The sequence below is a fragment of the Peromyscus maniculatus genome, chromosome 7, assembly GCF_049852395.1.
Source record: "Peromyscus maniculatus bairdii isolate BWxNUB_F1_BW_parent chromosome 7, HU_Pman_BW_mat_3.1, whole genome shotgun sequence".
Lineage (NCBI taxonomy): Eukaryota > Metazoa > Chordata > Mammalia > Rodentia > Cricetidae > Peromyscus > Peromyscus maniculatus.
In genome coordinates this window covers 12,352,545-12,378,374 of record NC_134858.1, presented here as the reverse complement: position 1 = coordinate 12,378,374, position 25,830 = coordinate 12,352,545, and the positions used below count along the sequence as shown (strand labels likewise).

General features: G+C 47.7%; 1 protein-coding gene across 1 annotated transcript; it reads left to right on the top strand.

Annotated features, from left to right (window-relative positions):
• Window positions 1–5,745: 5,745 nt before the first annotated feature.
• Mtnr1b (melatonin receptor 1B) lies at window positions 5,746–24,825 on the top strand. Its single transcript, XM_006990545.3, has 3 exons — window positions 5,746–5,968; window positions 19,761–20,965; window positions 22,585–24,825. Exons 1-2 carry the CDS (start codon window positions 5,746–5,748, stop codon window positions 20,630–20,632), a joined length of 1,095 nt encoding a protein of 364 aa, XP_006990607.1. The 3' UTR covers window positions 20,633–20,965; window positions 22,585–24,825.
• The last annotated feature ends 1,005 nt before the right edge of the window (window positions 24,826–25,830 follow it).

Below are 25,830 nucleotides of genomic sequence, written 5' to 3'. Positions count from 1 at the left end.
TGCTTTAGCTCCAGATCAGGGGATTCAACACCCTCTTCTGGACTCTGCAGGCACTGCACTCACACATGCATATACCCACATACAAACACACACACACACACACACACACACACACACACACATAATTTAAAATAAAACAATTTTTTTAAAAGATCAAGGAGACTTACTCAGGAGTCAGTGTCATCCAAGGACAGGGCCAGTTCCTTCTAATTGAACACTGAGATTACCATCAAATAAGCAGGAAATTACCCCCTATTCTGTTAGTGAGGAAGTTGCTTCTGACAGTTGGAAAGCAAACAGTTCATTTTCTGTCACTATAATGGAATCTGTGAAGCTGGGTACTTGAGAAATAAGAGAATTTTCATTGATTCACATTTCTAGAGGTTCAAGGACATGGCTTCTTAAGGCCTTGTAGCACATGGCATCATGGTGGCAGGCACATACAGGAGAGGGATAGATTACATGATGACACAGGAAACAAAAACAAGACTTTAGTATCATGAGACCTACTTTAGTCCTTTCTACAGGTAAAACCTCCCATGTCTTCACTAGACCTACCAGGTCTCACCAGGTCTCACCAGGCCCTACTTCTCCAGGGTTCTGCTACCCATGGCCACCTCCATCCTAGGAACCAAGTTTCCAGAAATAAAATTTCTAACAGCAAACTTGGGTTACACACTCAACACATACCCAACACACACTCAACACATACCTAAGATGCACCCAACCCAACATACACTCAACACATACCCAACACATACCTAAGATGCACCCAACCCAACATACACTCAACACATACCCAATACATACTCAACAACACCCAACACACATACCCAACCCAACACACAACCAACACAACAAATACCCAAACCATAGCAGAGAAGAAGCAGACAAGAGTCTGACTTTACAACAGGCTGCAGATGTCTAAGACTCCCTCAACAGATTCCCTGTGCTTGGATATGAGCCCAAGCCCTCAAGAGCCCTCAACCTCACTCTGCTTCTCTAGACCAGGCTCTGAAATCACTTTCTTGAACATGAAACCCACTCTCTTGAGTCTGACACTACATCCATTACCTGGATGCCATAGCCCCAACTTCCTATCAGGACTGCCTCCCTGGATCTACTTTAGTTAGTCATACTGAAGTTTGCCTAAGTTCTGTTGGGTTGAGGAAGGATGAGCTCGGGGGAAATTTTCACTCTCCCAGCCAAAATCCCTTTCTTTTAGAAAAAGCTTTATTTTAGAGTCACAATAAAATTAAAAAAAAAAAATAGTTCCCACAGACCCCTTGTCCCCATATACATACAACTTCCCCTTCAAGTTCCTGCAACAAGTAGGACATTTGGCACACCATAACACCACATTGACACACTCTTGTCACCCAAATTCTACAGTTTACATTAGGGCTTGCCTTTGATTCATGTGATATGGGCCTGGACAGAGTCTACCATCATGGGATAGAAGCAGATTACTATCATGCCCTCCATGATCACACAGAAGAGTCTCAGTGACCTAAAGATCCTTCATATGCTGTCCATGCATTCCTTCCCCAGTTCCTGGTAAGCACTGATCTTCTTGCATGTTTGGTTCACAGTTATCAGAACTGTTTGGGAAAGTTGAGAAGGTGTTGCCTCAGAGGATGTATGTCACTGGGGTGAGGAGGGCCTTTGAGGATTTAAAAGCCCATGCCTGGCTCAGTCTTTCTCCACCATCCTTGTAACTTACAGATCAGATGTGAGCTCCCAGCTACTCCAGTGTCATGCCTGCCTGCCTGTTGCTTGAGCTCTCTGCCATGATGGTTATGGTCTAATCCCCTGAAACTGTAAGCAAGTCCCAAATTAAATGTTTCCTTTTATAAGGCAGTCATTGTGCTGGCTAGTTTTAAGCATCTGAAGGTAGAGAACTTCAACTGAGAAAATGTGTCCATAAGATCTAGCTATAGCTATATGTTTTCTTAATTAGTGATTGTTGGGGGAGGGTCCAGCCTACTATGGGTGATGCCGTCTCTGGGCTGGTGGTCCTGAGCTCTATAAGAAAGCAGGCTGGATAAGTCATGATGAGCAAGTCAGTAAGTAGCTCCCTCCACTTGGTTTTACACACAAACACACAAATAAAAATAGTGAATAGATCTTTAAAAAATGGTATGAATAAAAATTGTTGAAGCATATAAGTATATTTAGTTTGACTTTTAAATTGACTTTACAGTTGCTGTGTGCCTTCAAGACCCAGAACAGCCTGCTGGGTCAGGATACAGCATTGACTTTGAGTACTCCAATCTCAAAGGTCTTAGCATACACAACTGTGGACGCAGGCAAGGAGCAAGATTATATTCCAGGACAGCACAGGGCCGATGCCTGTGCTTGGCACTCCATTAGCCAAATGTCGTTATTAGAGTATGTTGGAATGAGGCGGCATAGCTGATATTCCACTTGTGCTAAGAATGTTGCTAAAAGCCAGAGGGATCTCACTGTAGGTCTGTGTGTGGAAGAAATGGCATTTGGCCGTTGTCTCTTCCCGTCAATGTGGACCTTCACTCTGTCTTGTTGCATCTGTATCTCTGTCCCCTTTTCCTCCCCATCACCTTCCTCCTCCCTGCTCTACCCATCTCCTAATCCCTCTCCTCCCCCTTCTCTTTGCTTCCTTTTCTCACTCTTCCCCTCCTGTCCCTTCTTTCCCTCTCCCTCCCCTTCCTCTTTCCTCTTCTTTTTCTTCTTCTTCCTTTCATCCAGTGGTAAAACACCCTGAATCTCATGTGTACTAGAAGCATCCCACTAAGCTACATCTCCATTCCAGACTTCCCCATCTCTAAGGCCCCTTTTTTTTCTGCCTCTCTCCAGAGACCAACTCCATAAGCATCTTCTGAGCCTTCCCAAGAGCCTCCACACCTCAGAAATATATTTTTCAGACTGGGGCATAGCTCAGTGAAGTGGGCATGCTCACAAGTACAAGGTCCTGAGTTCAAAACTCAGCACCACTAAGAAAGCAAGGAGACTTCACATCTCTAAGCACTTGCTTTCTCGAGATCACACTTTTAAAAATAAGACAACTCAGCACAATTCACTGGCCTTGCATGACCTCTCCTGTGATTTCACTTCTTTCTCTAGCTGAAGCAGGTCATGCCCCTTCTCACCTGCTTATCCGAAGCAGCTCTGGCTGCTGATCGACACCGCAAGTGGCTGGTTTAGTTTAAAGTCATACACAGGGACACTCCTGGCATGCACGTGTTCTGTGCCTCCTAGGTAGAGTTCTCACTCTCTGAAATGCCATTTTATATCTTCTCTTTCCTCAAACTCCACCCTATCTCCAAGCCTGTCTTATGATGTAGCCTCAAACTGCCCAAGAATGCAGAATTTGAAAGGAAACCAAACTGCCCATGCAGTTTGGAAGCCTTTCTGAATTTGCACCTGGCTTCAGCCTTCTCTCTGCCCCGGGGAATTCTCCTCTCCTCTTAACCACATCCCTCCCAGGATCCAGATGTGCTCATCTCACTTCGCCACATGTGCACGTCTGTCATCATACGCCTCCTCCTGCACTATCAGCCCCCTCCCTCTACTTCATCTTTTCTCTTGATTTCTGGGAAGAGTGTGGTGGTATTGTGTTCCCCAAAATATTGTGTACCTTAATAAACTTATCTGGGGTCAGAGAACAGAAAAGCCACTAGTTAGGCAGTGATAGCACACACCTTTAATCCTAGCATTCCAGAGGCAGAAATCCATCTGGGATCTCTGTGAGTTCAAGGCCACATTGGAAACAGCCAAGCATGGTGACACACGCCTTTAATCCCAGGGAGTGATGGTAGAAAGCAGAAAGATATATAAGGCTTGAGGACCAGAAACTAGAAGCATTTTGGCCTGGTTAAGCATTTGGCTGGTTAAGCATTTGACTGGTTAAGCATTTGGCTGGTTAAGCATTTGGCTGGTTAAGCATGTGGCTGGTTAAGCTTTTGGCTGGTTAAGCATGTGGCTGGTAAAGCATGTGGCTGGTTAAGCTTTCAGGCTTTGGAGCAGCAGTTCAGCTGAGACCCATTCTGGATGAGGACCCAGAGGCTTCCAGTCTGAGGAAACAGGCCCAGCTGAGGAACTGGTGAGGTGAGATAGCTGTGGCTTGTTCTTTCTCTCTGACCTTCCAGTATTCACCCCAATAACTGGCCTCAGGTTTGATTTTATTAATAAGAACTTTTAAGATTCCTGCTACAGAAGAGCTTGACTTATATAAAGTTATATAGAAAAAAAAAACATTCCAGAGCTGAGGAGGTACCTGGGCTTGCCCACCATTACAAGATTTGATACCCTTAAACTGCCAAATTAATTACTTAATTAGATAAATCTCTATTATCAAGCTAGTTCTGACTTCTATCACCACAGATGAAATTTAGACTTCATGAAAATGGAGCCAAATACTATGTACTTTTTGGATACATAGTATTTGAATGCATACTGCCTTTTTTTATTCCATTTAATACACATATGCACATGAAGGTGTGTGTGTGTGTGTGTGTGTGTGTGTGTGTGTGTGTGTGTGTGTCTGTGTGTGTGTGTGTGTGTGTGTTGGGTATATATGGGTTACACTTATAGCTTTATGTGGTACTTTGGTGATTAAGCCATGTTGTTGCAGTTTTTATCCCATTGTGTGAAGTTGATTCACCCAGTCTTCTGCTGATAGAGGTGTGGTTTGTTGTTTGATTTGGGCTAATACACACACAGCTATTGTGGAGAATGTTGGGTAAGTGGTTTGGAGGAAACAGCCTTTGTTTTTATGTTGAGTTTCATTCTGATTTCTGTTTAATCTTGATCATCCGTCCTTTGGTGGGTGGGCAGAGGAAAGCACAGGCACCTCTTTAAAGCTCCACCCCACTTTGCCTTGTTCTTGGGCATTATGAGATTCCATTGGCTGCTCTCTTGATACGCTCAGGTTTACTGGTCTCTCGGTGTTAGTGGTTCTAGTGGGTGGAAAAGCCGCGTGGGGCCAACATAAGAGGCATAAACGAGGTTAGTGACACTCTTGGAATATTCTTTCCATCTTGTGCTCACGCTTCCTTGATCTTCTTGTCCAAACCTACATTATAATAACCTCCAGCATAGACTACGCATCCATATAAGTGCCAATCTTAAATGGATATCCACATAAGTATTTTTTAAAGTATTGGTTTTCCAGCACTGACCTCAAGGCCATCCACAACACACAACACGTGGCCAAAGGATAGCTTTCTGTCACCTTTCAGAGGTGACAACACTTTTGGCGTCTTTGCTCTGGGCTTGCTCCTCATTCCCCAGGAGTCATGCGCTCTTTAGAGCTGCACCACCTGGCAGAGCCTTCTGACGACCAGATAGCTCGAACCACCAGCACCCACTGCAGTCTGCAAAGCAGGGTGTCCCCAGATGGACTCAGCTTCTCCACGTTGTAAAGGAACTAGGGGTTCTTGGTTTGTAGGGACACTGTCCTTACCAACTAGGCCACTAGAAGTGGGCCAGACACTGGTTGAGCTCTGGCGGCAGGGCTGAGATGCTGCAGCGCTGTTCCTGAAAGTGCCTCTGAGACGCAATCCTTTCCACAACGTCTGAGCCCAGGTCCTTGTCTGGATCCTTTCTTTCTCTCCGCCCCTCTGCCCACGTTCAATTAATTGTCTCCTTTAGGTCCCTCCCCACCCACCGCCTCTTGCTAGCACTGGCTGGGTCGGGCGGGCGGTGAGGAGGCGACAACTAGAGTGCCCGAAGCAGTGCTCACCTTGTGCCTCTGGCAGCGTCGGGATGCCTGAGAACAGCTCTGCCGCCAATTGCTCTGAGGCCGGCGGGCTGGCGGCGCGCCCTAGCTGGTCCGGGTCAGCAGGCGCAGGGCCATCAGGGACTCCCCGGGCTCCTTGGGTGGCTCCCACGCTATCTACAGTGGTCGTTGTCACCACAGCCGTGGATGTCGTGGGGAACCTCCTTGTCATCCTCTCTGTGCTCAGGAACCGCAAGCTGCGGAACGCGGGTAAGTGCCAGCCTTCTCAGGGCTGGGTTCCTCCTGTGCCCTGCCACTGCTTCGAAGCCTGAATCTTAGATCCTTTCGCATCCCACAAACACCCCCAGCTCCCACTTTTCTCTCGCCTCACTGCCAGGTGTCTCCTTCCATTCATTTCAGCCTGGTCCCAAACTTTGTTTCTTTGAAGTTAGGGTAAGTGCTGGTTCCCGGGGGTGAAGCTATTTTGGAACTTGCTTCTAGCAGCTAGCCACCCAGGACACACTTGACACACTGGTGCCAATATGAATTGAGCCAAGCTTTTCTTGTTCGCGGCAGGATGTGGGTTCCGAAGGGTTGCATGCTGCTATCCGTGGCATTTCAACTGTTGCTGCTAGATGGGGCATTCCTTTTGGCCATGGAAGCTCCCGGCCTGTGAGAGACACCCCTCTCCCAACCTGCCAAACTGATTTCATACACTAGGTAATTAGAAAGCCCTTGCTGGAGGAGAGAGTGGACACTGCATGGATGCAAGCAATGGATGGATGTGAGCATTCTGTTAGGCACTGTGTCAAAAATTCATCTAGTTACTGGAAAATCCCATTCCAAGCAAGGGTGTTGATTCAGACACTGGCTTTTCTGTTTTTTGGTTGTTTTTTTTTTGTTTTGTTTTTTGGTTTTTTTTTTTTTTTTGGTTTTTTTTGTTTTGTTTTGTTTTGTTTTGTTTGTTTTTCGAGACAGGGTTTCTTTGTGTAGCTTTGCGCCTTTCCTGGAACTCACTTGGTAGCCCAGGCTGGCCTCGAACTCACAGAGAGATTCACCTGGCTCTGCCTCCCAAGTGCTTTTCTGAATGAAGACAGAGAAATTGCAGGACTCACTGTGAGAACCACAACAATGATTTGGCTAAATCAGGTGGCAATTCTGAAAATATTTTTTCTTTCCAATCTATTCCCAGTTCAACTTTTCCCCACAGGGTAACAAAACCAGAGGGAGGGTCATGTAACTCATCTCCTGACAGGGTACTGAGAAATGCTAGTCAAGTGACCTTCGAGGAACCTCAGGGACCCACTGTTAATTCTGTAATTCTTACCTTGCATGTTAAGGACAAGTAAAATGGAAAGTGGTGTAAATATAAACAGTGGAAAAGCCTAAAGATGACTTTCTAAAATGTCAGGCCATTTGCAAAAGCCATTGCTAGTGAGTGATTATAAATGTCTTGGGGATCTTAAAGATGGTTCTGAGGATTTTTCTCTACAGAGGAAGCCAGAAGGGAAGTGTGAGTTTTTAGTTGTCCTGTGGGAACCCTAACGTTGTTAAGGAGCATAAACTTCACAGTCACTGGGGCTGGTGTTTCCTGGGATACCTTTTCAAGACCTCATTGCAGCTCTGGAAAAGAGACATGTGTTAGCAAAGAGTAAGTTACTGTCAGAATGTGTGGTTGCTATTTTTTTAATCACACTGCCCTGGCACAGCAGCCTCAAGCATTCATTTTCTGAGCAGAGGGGCAGAAGTTCAGCCACCCCAAGCTTTGTCCTTGTGGATCAGGGTGCCTAGCCCTCCAGGTCCTCATGCTTCCCTCCTGGACATGCTGGGGGCCAGGGAAGCCTCTACGTGCTGAGGCTCCCTGTTCAGCCCTTAGCTTGTCTGTCATGAGAGAAATGATTGAGGGAGTGGCCACTGCTGCTTCCTGCCTGTGGACGATGAGGATCCCACTTCTCCTTCACACCACTTAGGACGGCCCCACCCTGTGCTCCCCACAGTTCCCAGCAGCCAGGAATAGAGAGCATGTGGAGTTGCTGGTGCTTCATCCTCTTCTTCTGTCTCCTGATGCCTGTGCTGCAGCCCAGCACTAGAGAAACAACTAGCATGCTATCCACGGCGTTTATTCCTGTCTATCTAACCAGTGTTTTCTTTCTTTTTTCCTCCTCCTCCTTCTCCACCTCTTCCTCCTCCTCCTCCTTCTCCTTCTCTTTTCTGAGGTGCTAGGAATGAACCAAAGAACCACATTCATTCTAGGCAAGTGCTCACTATGTGCCATGTGCCCAGCCCTCGTTTGTATGATGGTTGACTTTGTGGGTGACAGTCATTTACTTAATGGAGTATTGGCTTAAACTAAATGACCGTGGTAAAGAGATATTTCAAAATGTTCTGAAAACCTCCAACACTGTGAGAAGTGAGCCCCTACTCACTCTTTATTAGTCATTTTTAAAGTGAAGAGTTTACATTTACCTCAAGAACAACTTGTCTCAGACTTTGTACTCAAGTCTGTTCCCTTAATCTGTCGATATTGTCCTGGTTATGTTTCCATTGCTGTGAACAAAGTAATAGAAGAAAGGGAAGGTTAGTTGTGGCTCACAATTAGAGGGTACAGTCCACCATGGTGGGAAGACCAGGCCTGCGGGAGTGTGAGACAGCGGTCACATTGTCCTCACAGTCAGGAAGTGGGAAGAGGTGCTGCTTCTCAGCTCAGATTCTATCTTTCTTTCTTTCTTTCTTTCTTTCTTTCTTTCTTTCTTTCTTTCTTTCTTTCTTTCTTTCTTTCTTTCTTTCTTTCCTTTGTTTGTTTTTCTCTATGTAACAGCCCTGGCTGTCCCAGAACTCACTTTGTAGACCAGGCTAGCCTTGAACCCATAGAGATCCACCTACCTCTACCTCCCAAGCACTGGGATTAAAGGCATGTGCCACGACCACCCAGCTCAGCTCAGATTCTTGTTTTTATTCAGTCTAGGAATCAGTGCATAGATTGGTCCTTCCCACATTTAAGGTGAGCCTTCCCACATCAACTAATGCTGTCTACAAATATCTATGTCCTGCAGACATACCCAGAGGTTTGTGCTCTGGGTTATTCTAGATCTTGTCAAGTTGAAAATCGATATCACTATCAACATAAACCTTATGAAATTCTGACTAGAGCATGTAAAGGACATTTATTTCCACTCACCAAGGTGCATGGCCCACCTGAGGTCTCAGCATGCTTCCGGGAGACATGAGGCCCCCTTATTGACTCCCACAAGGCCAGCTGTTCTTGTGTGGTGAGTTCCCATTTCAGACAGAACTTGGGCACAGTGGGGGGCAGGTTCAGGGAACTGACCACCAGGAGGGCAGTCGGGTGTGTGTCACCCCTGCCTATAAGCCAGTGCCTGCCCACCGTGGCTTGTCCCCTCACATTGTGCTTCCTGGGGGCTTGCCAAGCTTGGGGCTCTCCGGGGAGCACACACGGACTTTTGTCACGCTTGCTTTACCTCCGCCTTACCTGTATGTATGCCTAGTGGTTTGATCACTTCCTTTCTCTTCAGAAACAGTCCTCTATCAGGTCCTCTCCCCTCCTGTTTTCTCCTCCCCTCTCCTTCTCTCCTAACCTCTCATCTAGCTTCCTCTCCTACCTTCTCCCCTACTACACTCTCTTTTCTGGCCTCCAATTCCCCTCCTCTGCCCTCCCTTACCCTCCCCTGCCCTCATTTACTCTCCCCTGCTCTCCTTTACTCTCTCCTGCCCTCCCTTACCCTCCCCTGCTCTCCCTTACTCTCCCCTGCCCTCCCTTACCCTCCCTGCTCTCCCTTACTCTCCCCTACCCTCCCTTACTCTCCCTGCTCTCCCTTGCTCTCCCTTACTCTCCCCTGCCCTCCCTTACTCTCCCCTACCCTCCCTTATTCTCCCCTGCCCTCCCTGCTCTCCCTCACTCTCCCCTGCCCTCCCTTACTCTCCCCTACCCTCCCTTACTCTCCCCTGCCCTCCCTTACTCTCCCCTACCCTCCCTTACTCTCCCCTGCTCTCCCTTACTCTCCCTGCCCTCCCTTACCCTCCCCTGCTCTCCTTTACTCTCTCCTGCCCTCCCTTACCCTCCCCTGCTCTCCCTTACTCTCCCCTGCCCTCCCTTACTCTCCCCTACCCTCCCTTATTCTCCCCTGCCCTCCCTTATCCTCCCTGCCCTCCCTTACCCTCCCCTGCTCTCCCTTACTCTCTCCTGCCCTCCCTTACCCTCCCTGCTCTCCCTTACCCTCCCCTGCTCTCCCTTACTCTCTCCTGCCCTCCTTTATCCTCCCCTGCTCTCCCTTACTCTCCCCTGCCCTCCCTTACTCTCCCCTACCCTCCATTACTCTCCCCTGCCCTCCCTTACCCTCCCTGCTCTCCCTTACTCTCCCCTGCCCTCCCTTACTCTCCCCTGCCCCCCTTACTCTCCCCTGCCCTCCCTTACTCTCCCCTAATCCATGATATCCTCCCCTCCTTTATTTCCCACCTCTCTACTTGCCCTCATAGATGTAAAACCAAAGTCTCTTGTTTTTTGTTTGTTTGTTTTTAAAAAGAGTTATCTTAGTGAGGGTTTTTCTTGCTGTGAAGAGACACTGTGACCATGGCAACACTTACAAAGGAACAACATTTTTTGGGGTGGCTTGCAGTTCAGAGGTTTGTCCATTATCATCATGGTACAACATGGTGGCATGCTGGTAGGCATGGTGCTGGAGAAGGAGATGAGAGTTAACACGTCTTGATCTGTAGGCAACAGGAAGTGGTCTGCGATACTGGGCATGGCTTGAACATATTTGAGACTATTGTGATATTTTATTTGTGCTAAAATGTGATTTTATTTGTATGTTAATAAATAAAGTTGCCTGGGGGTCAGAGCTAATAGCAAGCCATAGCAGAAGCCGGGTGGTAGTGGTGCACGCCTTTAATCCCAATCACATGGCAGGCAGATCTCTGTGTGTTCAAGGATACAGCCAGCATGGAGACACACGCCTTTAATCTCAATACCAACCATAGAGACCTAGAGGTCTGTATAGACAGGCAGTGACGAGGAGGTCATGTGGTTAGGTTTACAACCAATAAGAAGGCAGAACAGAAAGTCAATAAAAAGATAGACACACAGGAAGTAGGTCTCTTTCTGAGGGGAAGGACGGCAGCGGCAGGAAGGGTAAGAAGGCGGTTTTAAGTCTCAGCTCTCAGCTACTGCTCTGACTTCTTGGGCTTTTAACTCTGCATTTGGCTCTGTGTTTCTTATTTAATAAGACTGTTACATCTACATGAGACCTCAAAGCCCTCTTCTAGAGTGACACACTTTCTCCAACAAGGCCATACTTATTCCAACAAAGTCACACCTCCCAGTAGTGCCATTCCCGATGAGCTTATGGGGGCCAATAAGATTCAAACTACCACACCCTTAATTTTGGGTCTCCCCTGATGCTTCCTCTAGCTATCTTGCTTCTCCTGCTCCTTCCCCAGCTTCTGGAACCTTCCTTCCCTGCTATGTGTGACACTCAGAGCCGTACTCTCCTGGGACATCCATTCCCTCACCTTGCCTGGTGCAAATCCCTAGCTCTTCCTCCTCTCTTTATCTCCCAGGCACCTAAGTCTTGGAAGTCATTCTTTTTTCATCCCAAATGTTTTTGCTCTATCATAATATTTCTCACTCTCCCCTTTCCTCAGCTCCGTATCTTGAGAGTTTGAATCCCCCTCATCTCCCTGACACACACTTTACAGTGTTTCGATGGTTTTCCCCACTCCTCCTCCCGGAACTATCTTGCCAGTCTCTTACCTCCTCCATCCAAAGAACAGTCTCTTCCAGAGTGCAGCCCCCATCAATCAGCTCGGCTACTTCACCTGCTCACAGCCGGTTGTCAGGTGGCCTGCAGGCCAGGCTGTCCAGTGGACCCAGGAGGTTCCCCCTCTTCCACCTCCTTGATGTCTGCTCCCCTTCCTCAGTCCCCAACTCAGCCATATGTTTGCTATCAACCCTGTGAACAGTGTAGTGAGTGCCACACTCTTCAGGCCCCCATGATACCGTGTGCTCTCCCCAACAGAGTAAATGCCCCCCATCTCTCTCTTTCCATCCCTTCCCCCTCCTTCTCTCCCTCCCAGCTTCCTGTCCAGTTGAATAAATACATAGAGGCCTGTATGCAGTAGGGACCAAATGTCCTTGGGCAAACAGCAGGCACAGAAGGACAGGAGAACTTCTGCTACAGTGGGTGGCAGAGTCCTGGACAACAGTACTCAGCTCAACACAGCAACTGACAAGCTAATCATTGCTTTGAGCAATGAAAGCTCAAAGATTGCCTCATGCTTTCCTTGGAAGCTGACATCTGGACCAGCCGCAAAGGCATGTATGTCTGCTCTTGCTCCTGGGTGCCTGGAGTCCCTTAGCAGCCTCAGCTGTACCACAGTCTCTAAAACTGCTTCCCGTTGCCTCTCGGTGCATCCTTGATGGTCTGTCCTGAGCCACCTTAAGCTGTCTGAAGGCCTGGGTAGATGGCTCCATGAGTAAGGTGCTTGCTGTGTGAATGTGAGAGGGAGAGCGTTCAGATCTCCAGCACCCACATAAATGCGGGGGGGGGGGCATGGTGGCCCACCTGTAACATCGGCACTCTGGGGGCAGAGATGGGATCCTTGCAGCAAGCTGGCTAGCCAGACTAGCTGAATCAATGAACACCAAGTTCAGCAAGATACCTTGCCTCTGTGTGTAAATGGAAATCAATCACGGACACTGATGTCAAGCTTTGCTCTACACACACACACACACACACACACACACACACACACACACACACACACTATAAAACCTGGATTTCCGGCTACCACCACCACCACACAGTCCCCAGCACAGAGGCTAGAAAATGTCACCCCTTCTGAGCTGCCAGCCTTTGTCTTCTCCTCTTTGCCAGCCCTGAGGGATGGACAACGGTGTCCATCACCCCCAGTTTTGTCTACAACTCACCCAGAGTTCCTTGTTACCAATCAGGAGCCATGATCTGACAATGGACTTTTGTGCTCAGCTGTGGTAACCAGATCATTTAGATGGTGTTGCTAGTGAGTGGACGCTGCCATTTTGAAAATTTTTAGCCATTTGTAAGGCAGAGGGCATCAGGGGCTAACAATTTCCTGGGAAAATATGGAGGGAGTGCATTCTGAACATAGGCCCACATGCAAGGCCTGTTCTCCCCACACGGATGCTTCCCTCAGTGCCCAGTGGCACCCAGGGCTCTCCCCATCCCTTACCCAATCGAGGGCTTTCCTAGGAGGTGCAGGTAAGCTATCCTTCCCCTCTGGTACTGTGCAGAGACTGTGGCCAGCCCCTGCCCCTTTCCTATAAGGAAACACAGCATGTGATACCTGAAGAAGGTGGGTGGCCATGGACAAAGGCACTTGAAGGCCTGGAAGGGAATGTCCAATAGGCCTGGAATCCCCGGCCCCAGGAAGACAGAGAAAGAGGAAGCCGCTCCAATCAGCACTCAGCTGGCCCTCGGGAAGATGCCACTCAATGTCAGCTGGCTCTGTTGCTGAGCCAGCGCGCAGGATATGGGGCATGTGTTATCAGCTTAAGAACAAACTAGGCCACCCTGGCCTCCCTCCCCAGTGTTTCTGAGATCTCCAGCTTCACATTTCAGCTCTGAGTACCTTATTATCTTTTCAGTGAGCAAAAATGAACATTTTTTTAAAGTCTGTAATTATGTCTTTAGCTGCATAAAGAAGAGAACTCTTAGTCTTCTCTTGTTCTTCCCAGGGAGCTCTCAGTTTCCTGGGGGTCATAGAGAGTTTCCTGTCCAACTGCCTTCATTCATTTCCAAAGCATGGCTTCCATACATAGACATGATGTCCTTCAGGACACGGCAGACATTGAGCACGGCTTCTGCAACTCACGGTGTAGAATGTGTGTTGCTGAAGAGGTTAAAGCTCTGTGCTTGTGGAGTTGGCAATCACCAGGGAACTTCCTACCTTCTTTGCTGTCTTTAGTCATCAGGACTACTGCAGGCAAGGGGTACAGCAGGCTGCAACATCTGTACTTATTTAAGGACACCCTGTGAAGTTCCCAGGAGGATTAAATCACCTGGCTTCACATGTGTCAGAACACATCCCAACCTGAAACACAGCTCGACAACTCATGACTTACCTCACAAGGATCCTATTCTGACCCAGGTGTCAAACGCTCAGTTCTTTCAATACAACTAACAGTAAGACAAGAACAATGCTCATAATGATAGTTGACATGACTGTGACGGACGGCTTGGCAGAATCAGGAGACAAACCTCTGGGCAGCCTGTGAGGGAGCTGCTTCATTAGGTGAATAGATGTGTGAAGACCCGCCCTACCTGTGGGTGGCAGCATTTCATGGGCTGCAGTCCAGGACCGAATAAAGAGGAGAGCTGAGCACCAGCATTCACCTCCTTTTGCTTCCCGACTGGAGATGGAATGTGACCCATGCCTTCGCCACCATAATGGTCCTCGGAAGCGTGAACCGTAGGCCCTCCTTGGAATTGCTTTGGTCAGGATATTTTTATCATGGCAACAAAGAGGTAACTAAGGCAGTGACTAGGTATTTCTCAGGTGTCAGAGAATGAGACAGAAACAGGAAGAAGGTGAGTGGGAGGGGAGAAGGGAGAAAGAAAAGGCGTGAAAGCACATGCTAGAGTTCAATGAAAACCTACATATGGTGACCCAGTAACTATAAACAAAACATGCACCAATAAAAACAAGGAATGGGGAAAAATAGAGAATAAAAAAATTAAATTCTAAAATCCTTTCTCTGAGGGATATTCCTGTCCAAGTGTTAACCCCGTCTCTCTTTCCTTGAAGACAAAGCTAATTGAGAGAATAGGCCATCACTTTATTCTCCCACAAAGAGCAGAGTTCACCTAGCTGATATCTTGGCTGACCTCCTCACTGCCAAGCTCGGTGTCCTGTTTCTGCCCTTCACTTGTGATGAACACCAGTTCTCTACACCCTTGCCTTTTACCCCACTTCCATCCCCCCCCCCCCCCGCCTCTCTTGTCTTCTGGTTCTTCTACAGCCTTCTCTGTTATAGATTTACATAATTGGGTGCCTGGTTCTTGATCTAGAAGATCTAAATTGTCTGCTTAAACATGCAGGATTCTTACAAGAAGTACCAAGTGCATAGCATTGAGTCTGGTGGCACATCCATTGTCCTCAGTCACTGTTGCATTTGTTAAAGCAAAAGATGGTGCTCATCATCACGTTTCCACAGAAGCTGATCTCTTCTGATGATTGTGAAGAATGTTGTGACATTATACCAGTTATTCTTTCAAACACATGCTCCTTACACTCTTAAATACATCTTCTGGTAAGTTTTTGAAACATCATCCTTGGTATTTTCCTGTACACTTTTAATTTATATAACTAAGAACAACTTTATCTCAGCCTTTCTATGAGTCATCCTGACACCCTGAGGGTTTTGCATAAACAATAGGACTTTGGAAGAAAACAATTTCTACCCTCCAGGAATTTGAGAACATAATGAGATTACCTTATGTGTATCCATTGCTCTGGTACTTGTGAGGAAACCAACTTTCTAACGAGTTATCTGCTCAATCTTCTCAAAATTGCTCACACCCAAAACGTTATTAGAATGCCTCATGTGACTCCTGTTGACTTTCTGCTGCTTGGGACCTTTCACTGTAAGGTTCTGATTGGCAGGTGCACTGCCATTCTTGGGTGGGAGCAATCAGGTCGAAGGGTTTGGGGGAGTTGTTCAGCCTGACTGACACCATCCCTCTTCAGTGTCTGACGTGGGACGTTCCCCACCTTGTTGCTGTGGCCTGGACTACCTGGGCTTCTGTTTCTCTGTGTTGGTACATCATGACAGGTCTTTCTCTAAGCACCATGCCATGTCTTTCCTGTGTATGGAAGAGCACAGATGTACTGTACATCAAATAAAGGATGGAGGAAGACTCTGATCTGAAAGTGGTTAGCCCTGTCGGCCAGCGTGGGTCGGCTGTGGACGTCCCTCACTGTGCCCTGCTTTCATTTGTTGACTGTCTTCTCTGTGAGGGAATGGATGCCCCTGGGTTGCTCACCCCGCTTCTCTAAGCTCCCAGCACAGTCAGAACTGCTATGAGGAGGTTCTCGGGGGGTCCCTGCTGAGTAACTGACTGGCTCAAGTGAACACTGACTTGAAGCTCCATTCCCGGGAGCATTTTAAACACAAGGAAACTCTTCAGAGTTCAGAAGGTGAGCAAAGGAGTGGCTGGGGACAGGGGTGGCTTTGCCTTTCAGAGTTCTGTATGATGAAGACTAGACAGTGAGGCGCTGACCACCTCCTCAGAAACAGAATTCCCAGGAAGGAGATGGGATGAGAAGCTACTGTAGTGTGCTTTACCTGTGAGTAATGGAGAGGCTCTGCTCCAGAGAAGACAACCCTGTTGTGGCGGCCCCTTCCCACCGTCACACCTTGTCTGGCAGAGGCAGGCAGGATGAGTCACTCCAAGCCTGGTATATGAGTGTTTATTACAAGTCATTGCACACAACGCAGAACAGAGCTACAGGCTGCCTGACTGATCTCTCACCTGGCTGGGGAAGAAATTGATGCAGCAGGGATCTCCTCCCAAATATCATCCTGAGAGACTCCAGCATCTCAGCAGCTCACAGATGGCCGCCAATGTAAGATCGGCAGTCACCTAATTGGGATTCATGCCAAGGAAGCTAGAAGACAGGAGGACCGCTGGGCAGATGACTCTCCAGCAGGGATTGGTGGATTTCAGCCTTTTAGGAACAGCCGGCTTAATAGGGGAGAGTAATTGAATCACTTTCCACGTGGAGCTAACGTGTTCTGCTCGCCATTTACAAGCTGTTTGCAGCCTCTGGGGCATTATTAGGGGACAAGCCGCATTAACGCAGCGGTGCCTGCCTTAGCTTTCCCAGAGAAACAGCTGGCAGAGCTGGCACCAGCTTCCAGGCACTTTTGACTTTTTCTGTCACATTCGTACATTCCAAGAGACTGTTTGCTGTCCATCCAGAAAGCGTTAGGATCTGCAGCAACCAAGCTTCCTGTGTTGGTGAAAGGGGGGTGTTCATTACAAAAACAACACTGTGAAGAGTGTAGGGGGGTCTCCAGCAGGAGAGGGGGTGGGTGAAGAAGTCACAGAGAAAGTTCAGTCATTGCCCAAATGCCCAATACCAGAAATGGGCAGAACTAAGTGTACCTCAGGCTCCTCCCACCTCCAGCACCTCCTCCAAACTTCAAAAGGAGCCTTAAAGTCCCAGAATAAAGCAATTCTTATCCTAACTGGGTTGTGAGAGGCAGTCCCTGCTTCTGGGAACTCAGGACAGTTTGAACTGGAGCATCAGCTGCTTTCCTAGTTACTTTGACAAGACACGTGCCACAGGAGACTTGAGGACAAAAGGGTTGACTCCTTAACTGTCGGGAGTGTGGCTCTTCACGGTGGGAAGGGACAGTGCAGGTCATGACTCACAGTCACACCTCAATCACAGAGAGAGGCAATGGATCCTCAGTCTGGGATCCCCGCCCGTGGGATGCTGCCACCCATATTCAGCGTGCGTCTTCTCTGCTTGGCTGCCCTAACCTAGAAACGCTCTCAAGACACACCTAGAGATGTGTCTGTCCCTTAGTGGTTCTGACTCTGCCAGGCTGACTAAGAAGATGAACTTTGGCCAGGAAGCCAAAGGATGCTGCTGATGGTGGAGACCACCACCAGGACTGAAAATGAAACTCAAAGATGCCAACCAGATCTGCCACATTGCGCACAGGTCCTCAGATGTGTGTTTCTCACCTTGAAGTAACAACTGGAAAGAAAATGAATCTTAACCCACAAAGTAACTAAAACCCTCAAATAACAGAGCAGGATGAAAAGCAGCAGAGCAGAGAATGCAGGATACACCATCCCTAGACAACCTCCCTATGTGGCCCTTAGACCCCAGGGCCATGCTCCTTCTCACCCCACACTTCTTGCCAGAGTTCAATGGCAACCTCTCACATCCCCTGGCCCTGTTCAATCCTGTCCTGACTCTGGATGCCAGTGTAGCCCTGAGGTCCTGAGAACTTCCTTAGTATGATGGGACTTATTTTCTCTCTGTTCTGAGCTAGACTGACCTGGAGCTTTTGAGATGAAAATAGGCACTTCTGCAGGTCCCTGCCCAAGGCACTCTATACCACACAGTCCTCTGACAGGGTGAGTATGTGTGTTGGGACTAGGGCAGGCTGGAGGCAGCCCTTTCCCAAGCTGTATTTTGACACGTGTAAGTGGAGTGTGCTTCATGTGAAGGTCTGACAGCTGAATTTGTGGCTGCTAGGCTCTAAGCCACCCATTTCCTAGACCTCAACCTGTCCTCTTCCTTCCCTGATGCTCTGGACCCTCAGGAGGACAGGTGGGGGTGGGTGGAGCTATAGGAGAAGGACAGATTTTAAGCTGGGTGGAGCGTCTGTGTCCTGGGCAACTTGTAAGTTCCTTTTACAAATGCAACCTACCTTCCCACTGCATCTGTCTGATGACAAGCAGCATGCATTTGTCGCATGGGCCAAAGGACAGAAAACATCATCCCTGTGTACGCTATGCCACCGAGAAATGCTACATGCGGACAGCCTGCTGCCTTTTGAGCATACAGCAAATGCTCAGGAAACACAAGGCTTGTGGGGGAAATGGTCTCAGGGAAGGGAACTGCTCACGCCCTGAGCTCCACGTTGGAACCCTCCAGGTTCCTGGTGCTTCATTCGGGCCCTGATGTTCTTAGACAGCGAATCTGGATGAGCAAAGGTGACACTTTAGGAGTGAACTGTCTCCTCCCTGGGACTCGAGCTACGTTCCTGGATGGCTGTGTGGCTCCCTGAGGCTCTGGCTGGCTGAGTTGATGATAAACTACCAAGGGCTCCATTCAGAGGGGAAAGCTCAGAAAGTCAGGGAATGTGCAGGCAAAGTAGGAATCGCCACCACCCCTTTCCTCCAGGACTATGGGCCAAGAGGACAACAGTCATGTCCCTGTGTGTCTTAGTTAGGTTTCTCTTGCTGTGATAAAACACCATGACCAAAAGCAACTTGGGGAGGAAAGGACTTATTTCAGCTCCCATGTCCTGATTACAGTCCTTCATAAAGGGAACTCAAGATGGGAACTGGAGGCGGAACTAAGGCAGACGCCGTAGGGGACACTGCTTCGTGTCTTGCTCCCGATGGCTTCCTTCCTACAGCTGGCTCAGACAGCTTTCTTACACAACCTGCCAAGCACTGGCACTGCCCATAGTGGGCTGGGCCCTCACACATCACTCGTGAGCCAAGGAAATGCCCCCGCAGACTTGCCTAGAGGCCAATCTTATGGAGGCATTTTCTCAATTAAGATTCCCAGATAGTGTAGGTTTCTGTCAAGTTGACAAAAGCCAACCAGGACACCATGCCTCTATACCTGTCCTAGAAGCTGTTGCTTGAGACCACCCACTCCACTGGGCATTGCTCTCATTATCACACCTACCACAAAGTAGGGTAATTATCAATGTTTTGCAAGTTAGCAAAGGGAGCCAGTGAGCGCTTGAGTAGACAAGTATGGATGCAATTTGAGTCCTCAACTTCCTCTAAGTGCCATTGGTTTCCACTCACAGTGATGAGAAAGCAGTTCAGGGAAGCATAAAATGTTGTGTGCATATCTGTGTATCGTGTGTGTGTGTGTGTGTGTGTGTGTGTGTGTGTGTGTTTGTGTGTGTGTGTGTGTGTGTGTGTGTGGTTTCTGTGTGGAAATGCACAAGCATGTGTGGGTACAGAAACCAAAGGTGAACCTTGGGTATCATTCCTGTACTCTCAGGTGCCATCTACCTTATGTTTCAAACAGGATCTCTTAAGAATGCGGAGCTCACTGATTAGGCTGGACAGCTAGTCAACGAGCACTAGAGATCTACCTGTCTTTCCCTGGAATTATAAGAATTATCCCTACGCCTGGCTATTTTTCTTTTTAAAGTGTGGGATCTGGAAATCAAACTCAGGTGTCATGCTTGAGTTACAAGCATTTTACCCAACAAGCGATTTCCCTCCACCCCCATAAATAATGAACACGAATTGGGGGGCCTCTACTAACTGCTAATCTGTGTTTCCTGCTCCAGGTAACCTGTTTGTGGTGAGTCTGGCCTTGGCTGACCTGGTGGTAGCCTTGTACCCTTACCCGCTGATCCTGGTGGCCATTGTCCATGATGGCTGGGCCCTTGGAGAGGCCCACTGCAAAGCCAGCGCCTTTGTGATGGGCCTGAGCGTCATTGGCTCTGTCTTCAACATCACAGCCATTGCTATCAACCGCTATTGGTGCATCTGTCACAGTGCAACCTACCACCGCGTCTGCAGTCACTGGCATGCCCCCCTCTACATCAGCCTCGTCTGGCTCCTCACTCTGGTGGCCTTGGTGCCCAATTTCTTTGTGGGGTCCCTAGAATATGACCCACGCATCTATTCCTGCACCTTCATCCAGACAGCCAGCACCCAGTACACTGCGGCCGTGGTGGCCATCCACTTCCTCCTTCCAATTGCTGTGGTATCCTTCTGCTACCTGCGAATCTGGGTGCTGGTGCTCCGGGTCCGAAGGAAGGCCAAGGCGGAGAGTAAGCTGCGCCTGAGGCCCGGGGACTTGCGCAGTTTCCTAACCATGTTCGCAGTGTTCGTGGTTTTTGCCATATGCTGGGCCCCCCTCAACTGCATCGGCCTTGCGGTGGCTATCAACCCAGAGGCGATGGCCCTCCAGGTCCCAGAGGGGCTCTTTGTCACCAGCTACTTCCTAGCTTACTTCAACAGCTGCCTTAATGCCATTGTTTACGGGCTCCTGAATCGGAACTTCCGCAGGGAGTACAGGAGGATCCTCTCAGGCCTTTGGAACACTGGGTGCTGCTTCCATGATGCTTCCAAATGCTCTCTTGCTGAGGAGCTGCGGAGCCCAACACCGCCTGATCTCGGGGCTCCCATGCCTGTCCAGGAGGGTGCTCTCTAGTCTGCATCAAGTACATGGACCTAGAGGCAAAGCTTTGAAGTGGGGAAGTGTAACTTGTGTCACAGTGCTGTGCACCAACCTGCTCACATCACAGCCCACAACTGGGGAAGTCTGGCAGGTGGCCACAAGCACAAACCTGCAGACACTCCTGGTGCCAGGTCGGACACTGGATTCCAAAGGGCTGGGGCAGAAGTCAAACCCTACCCATGAGATGCTGTTTTCCCTGCCACATGGACCTGTTACTAATGCTGCCCCTTCCTTGACGGGCCAGCAGGAAGATATCTCTTTTGATTACCTGCGCTGAAAGAGAAAAATTCACAGAACTGAATGAAGGTGGGTGGCTTTCAGGGACCCAGGAAAAAGGCAGCCGCAGAGGATCCTACCCATCAACCTTTCCTGCACACCATAAATGTACCACACCACATACCATGTCCATATCCAGCAACATATACACCAAACACACATCACACACATGTACATCAGACACACACCACATACTGTATCCATATCCACCACACATAATATATACCAGACATATCACACACATGTACATCAGACACACACCACATACTGTATCCATATCCACCACACATAATATATACCAGACACACATCACACACATGTACATCAGACACGCACCACATACTGTATCCACATCCATCACACATAATATCCACCAGACATATCACACACATATACATGAGACACACACCATGCATACTCACATACCGTGTGCATATATACCAGACACATGCATACCAGCACAACCATATACCACATATATATACAACAAGATTAACACCACACATATACATACTACGTACATATACACCAGAACACACGACACTCATATATACCAGGTACATACCCACAAAACACACACCACATATACACAAAACATTCACCACATACAAACACAGCACACAAATAACACATATGTACACCATGTTGTTTTCTTCAGATATTAATAGAAGGTGCTTGGTGAGTGTGGTCCAGCAGGAGAACCATGATGCCTGACCTCTGGGTGGTCAGTCTATTGGACAGACTGCTATAAGCAAAAGCTGGAGGGTGTTTTCTTTGTACCAGTCACTGTGATGAATGCTTGGTATGTACTATCATATCTAATCCTTTCAAGATTCTTGGAAATAGATAGTATTATGTGTTTAGGTAGGTACGGAGCCAGGCCCTGTCAGCGCCCCACTCTGCCCCTGCAGACTTGGGAACAAGTAGCAGAGATGCATTGAGCTAGGTTAAGCATCTTATGTGCATGCTGTCCACAGGGAGAAAGGACAGTTACCTCAGCTGGCCATGGGGCTTCCCTGGAGGCAGAACAAGGGGACCCTGGTGTGCTGCCGGCTCAGCTCTATACCACATCTTCACCTTCCCTGAAGTGGGAAAAATCCAGCCCAGGTTGAGAGCTTAGACACCTAGTTACCTGGGCATTCCTTAAAAATGTGAATTCCCTGGACCCTGCCAATGATTTGGTTGTAGAAATCAGAGTCTGATATTAGGGAACCACTAGAGGAATGATTAGGGAAATGTGTGGCCCCTTTGGTGACTGAGGGTGGATATTCCCACTTAGGGAACTCCACAGTTCACACCTCAGTCTCACAAAGCCCCCTGAAATGCCAGAGTCCTCAGGCTCCATGCACTCAGGTGGGTGGAAGTCAAAGTTGACCTACTTAGGCAGATGTGACTCTGGCCTCCTCTCTCCAGACACCAGACACAGAGGTTTCCTGGGACCTCAGCTCTGAAAAAGAAGGAGTCATCACTTGCTTGTCAACAGGGTGACCTTTCCCCTCTGATCATCGTGTCTCCTACTGCTAAATGTGTACACATAGTCAGTAAATATAGGAAGAAGGAATACAATCTCCCTTTGTTTTCTCAGCCTATCAATGTCGCTGGTCCTGGCATGTAAGTCTAATAACGAGGACCTTTTCTTGTGTCCTTAGGATGAACCAGTGTCCTAGAGAACAAAAGAAAGCAGAGAAAGCCAGAGCATCAGGCCATGATGTGCATACTCCATGGAATGGTCTCACACCACCGGCCCTGAATTTAAACAAGGACAGTCATTCAAAGGGCGTAGAGATGACTCACCTTCTGCTTGACAGACCCTACAGTCTCTGCAAAGATGCTTCCCAGCCATCTTCCTCCTGTGACCTTCGGAGAACACCTGTCTTGAGCTCTCTAGGAAACTCTCAGCCTTCAAGGGACCACAAGTTCAGGTGCAGACTTCTGACTGGGTTGACCTCTGAGGTCATTCAGCACGTTGGCCGCCATGGATCAGGACACACACATGTACACCTATACCTTGTCAGAGACACACTTGGAACACAGAAAGTCACAAGAGACTGACAAGTTTTTCTTAACAAATAATAGCCAATCAGATATGCTACCAATCATTGGTTAAAAAATAAAACATTAGTATGCAAAAATAAATAAATATAGTAAAATCTGAACTGTTTACATTTTCCAACGTGGAGACAGTTTTACGATAGGATCTCATATACTCCAAGCTGGCCTTGAATTAGTTATGTAGCTAGTTGAAGATGGCCTTGAACTTCTGATCTTCCTGCCCCTTCTACTTCCTGGGTGCTGGAATTACTAGCATACTGGCTGCTACACTTGGCTCAAAGGAGCAAATTTTAAAACGTGCTGTGTGCCAATGTCAAGTATGAACTCGGTGTACAGCAGAGCACTAGGAAACTTCCATGTGCAAAACTGCAACCTTCTCCACATAAGCCTACTTCCTGCTCCAGGGAGTGATTTCTTTGGAAGCTCTACTTGAGCTCATGCAGTACATGCCCTTCTGTGAGTGGACTCTTCACATGGGATAATGCCCTATAGGTTCTTTTGTGGTTTTGCTTAAAGTGACATTTTCTTCCTGCCTAAGGAAGAATGACCAATCTACTGTCCATCTACACCACACTGAACTGGCACTGTGACCCAAAGATTGCAGTTTTGAATGTCCACCAAGAAGAGGTGCGGTCAAGATTTCAGTGACTTATGTGCACACCAGTGTCTGTGGTGGTATTGTCAAAACAGCCATGATGTGGAAATGGCTGCGCTATCCAAATGTTCTGATACTACTGGGCGCTTCGATGAATTTCAAGTGTTGGTTCCATTCTTAGTGTTTTGGGAAACAGTCACGCTGTTTGCCAAAGTGGCTGCACGACTTAGGTCCAGCAAAAGCACTAATGCTCCAGCTCCCACACCTCCTTGCTAACAATGGCTACTTGGTTCACTTTCAGCTTTTTCATGACTACCATCCTAGACGATAGGAAGTGACTGTGGCACGAATCTTAGAGGGTCTTATTAATAAAAACAAACCTGAAGCCAGGTATTGGGGTGAACACTGGAAGACCAGAGAACCAGAACAAGCCACATCCTCACCTCGCCAATTCCTCAGCTGATTTTGTTTCCTCACACTGGAAGCCTCTGAGTCCTCACCTGAATGGATTTCAACTGAACTGCTGCTAAAAGCTAAAAGTGTAACTAACTGGTCCTCATGCCTTATATACCTTTTTGCTCCCTGCCATCACTTCCTGGGGTTAAAGGCGTGTGTCACCATGCCTGGCTGTTTCCAGTGTGGTTTTGAACTCACAGAGATCCAGACAGATCTCTGCCTCTGGAATGCTAGGATTAAAGATGTGTGTGCCACCATTTTCTAGCCTCTTTATCTAGTGGCTGTTCTGTTCTCTGACTCCAGATAAGTTTATTAGGGTGCACAATATTTTGGGGAACACAATATCACCAGAAGTGACTGCAGCTTTTATTTGAATTTACCTACTGTTCAGTGATTCTGAGCACCTTTTTTGGAATCCTGTTGCCCATTCTTGCCTGTATTCAAGTTCAGCTGTAGACTGAACATTTATGCCTCCACCCCAGACATCTCAAAGACCCATTCCCAGTGTGAACGGATCTGGAGGAGACACTGGGAGAAGCAATTAGCTCATGAGGGCAAAGACCCAGGGACCACGATTATCACTGCTGTAAACTGAGACCTCTGAGAGCTCACTGCCTCTTCTGCCACATGAACTCAAGTGAGAAGAGTCAAGCTGCAGCTTGGATTGAGGACTCCTCGGGTTGTGCAACTGCCAGAAACTAACGTCTGTTGTTTTTAAAGCACATAGTCTGTGGTGTTTCATAATAGCCGCTAAGCCAAATGAAATAAAGTATTCTGTCTATCTGTCTCTCTGTCTCTGTCTCTGTCTCTGTTTCTGTCTCTCTGTCTCTGTCTCTGTCTCTGTTTCTGTCTCTCTGTCTCTGTCTCTGTCTCTCTCTCTCTCTTTTAAACTTTGGGATGTTTTGCTTTGGTTTTGACTTTGATTTTGGTAATGACTCGGAGTTACCTTCAAAACTGCATGTTCTATTACTTTTGAGAAGCAATAATATTACACATATATCCATACATTCTTTAGTGATCAGACTAATTAGCAAACATAACCATCACCTCAAAGTCTCATTTCTTTGTGTTAAGATCATTCAGAATCCTCTGTTCTATTTTTGAAATATATGCAACAGCTACTATTACTTGTCATCATCTCACTGTGTGACAGAACACCAGAGCTTAGTCCCCTTGTCCAACAGTGGCATTGTACCCATTGATCCACAGGACTCCTGGGAGTTTCTTTACTGTTACAGATATTAACCCTTACAAGATCAGTGGTTTACAGATCATTTTCACAATTCCATGGGTTATCTGCTCACTCTGTTTCCTTTGCTCTGAAAATGGTTTTCAGCTTGATACCATCCTTCTTATCTATTTTGTTTTTGTTGGTGGTGATTTTTATATTATATCAGAGAAATGATTGTTCAGACCAATGAGACTCCCTCACCTACACACACATTTTCCTCCAGTAATTTTGTAGCTTCAGATCTCATATTTAAGCCTAGTCCATTTTAAGTTGACATTTGCACATGGGATAAAACAGCTGTCTAAAGGGTGAGGAAATACTACATTCAAACTTAAATAAAGAAAAAAAAAAGTATTTTTTCTGCATTCCAGGTGCAGTGAAGCCATGAGGCAGGTTTCCTAGCTCCAAGCAGAGTTACCCCACCCTGTCTGTATAGGGCGAACACATTTATGATAAACTCGTAATATTTCACCTAACCACTTATAAGACTATATTCTGAGCATGCAAATTCCCTTTCTAACTTATTTCAGGCCTTACTTTGACCCCACCTCCTCTATTCAT

Coding starts and splice junctions, on each gene's coding strand:
- Mtnr1b (XM_006990545.3), top strand. CDS start 5,746: ATGCCTGAGAACAGCTCTGCCGCCAATTGCTCTGAGGCCGGCGGGCTG. Junction 5,969..19,760: donor CCGCAAGCTGCGGAACGCGG/GTAAGTGCCAGC, acceptor TTCCTGCTCCAG/GTAACCTGTTTGTGGTGAGT.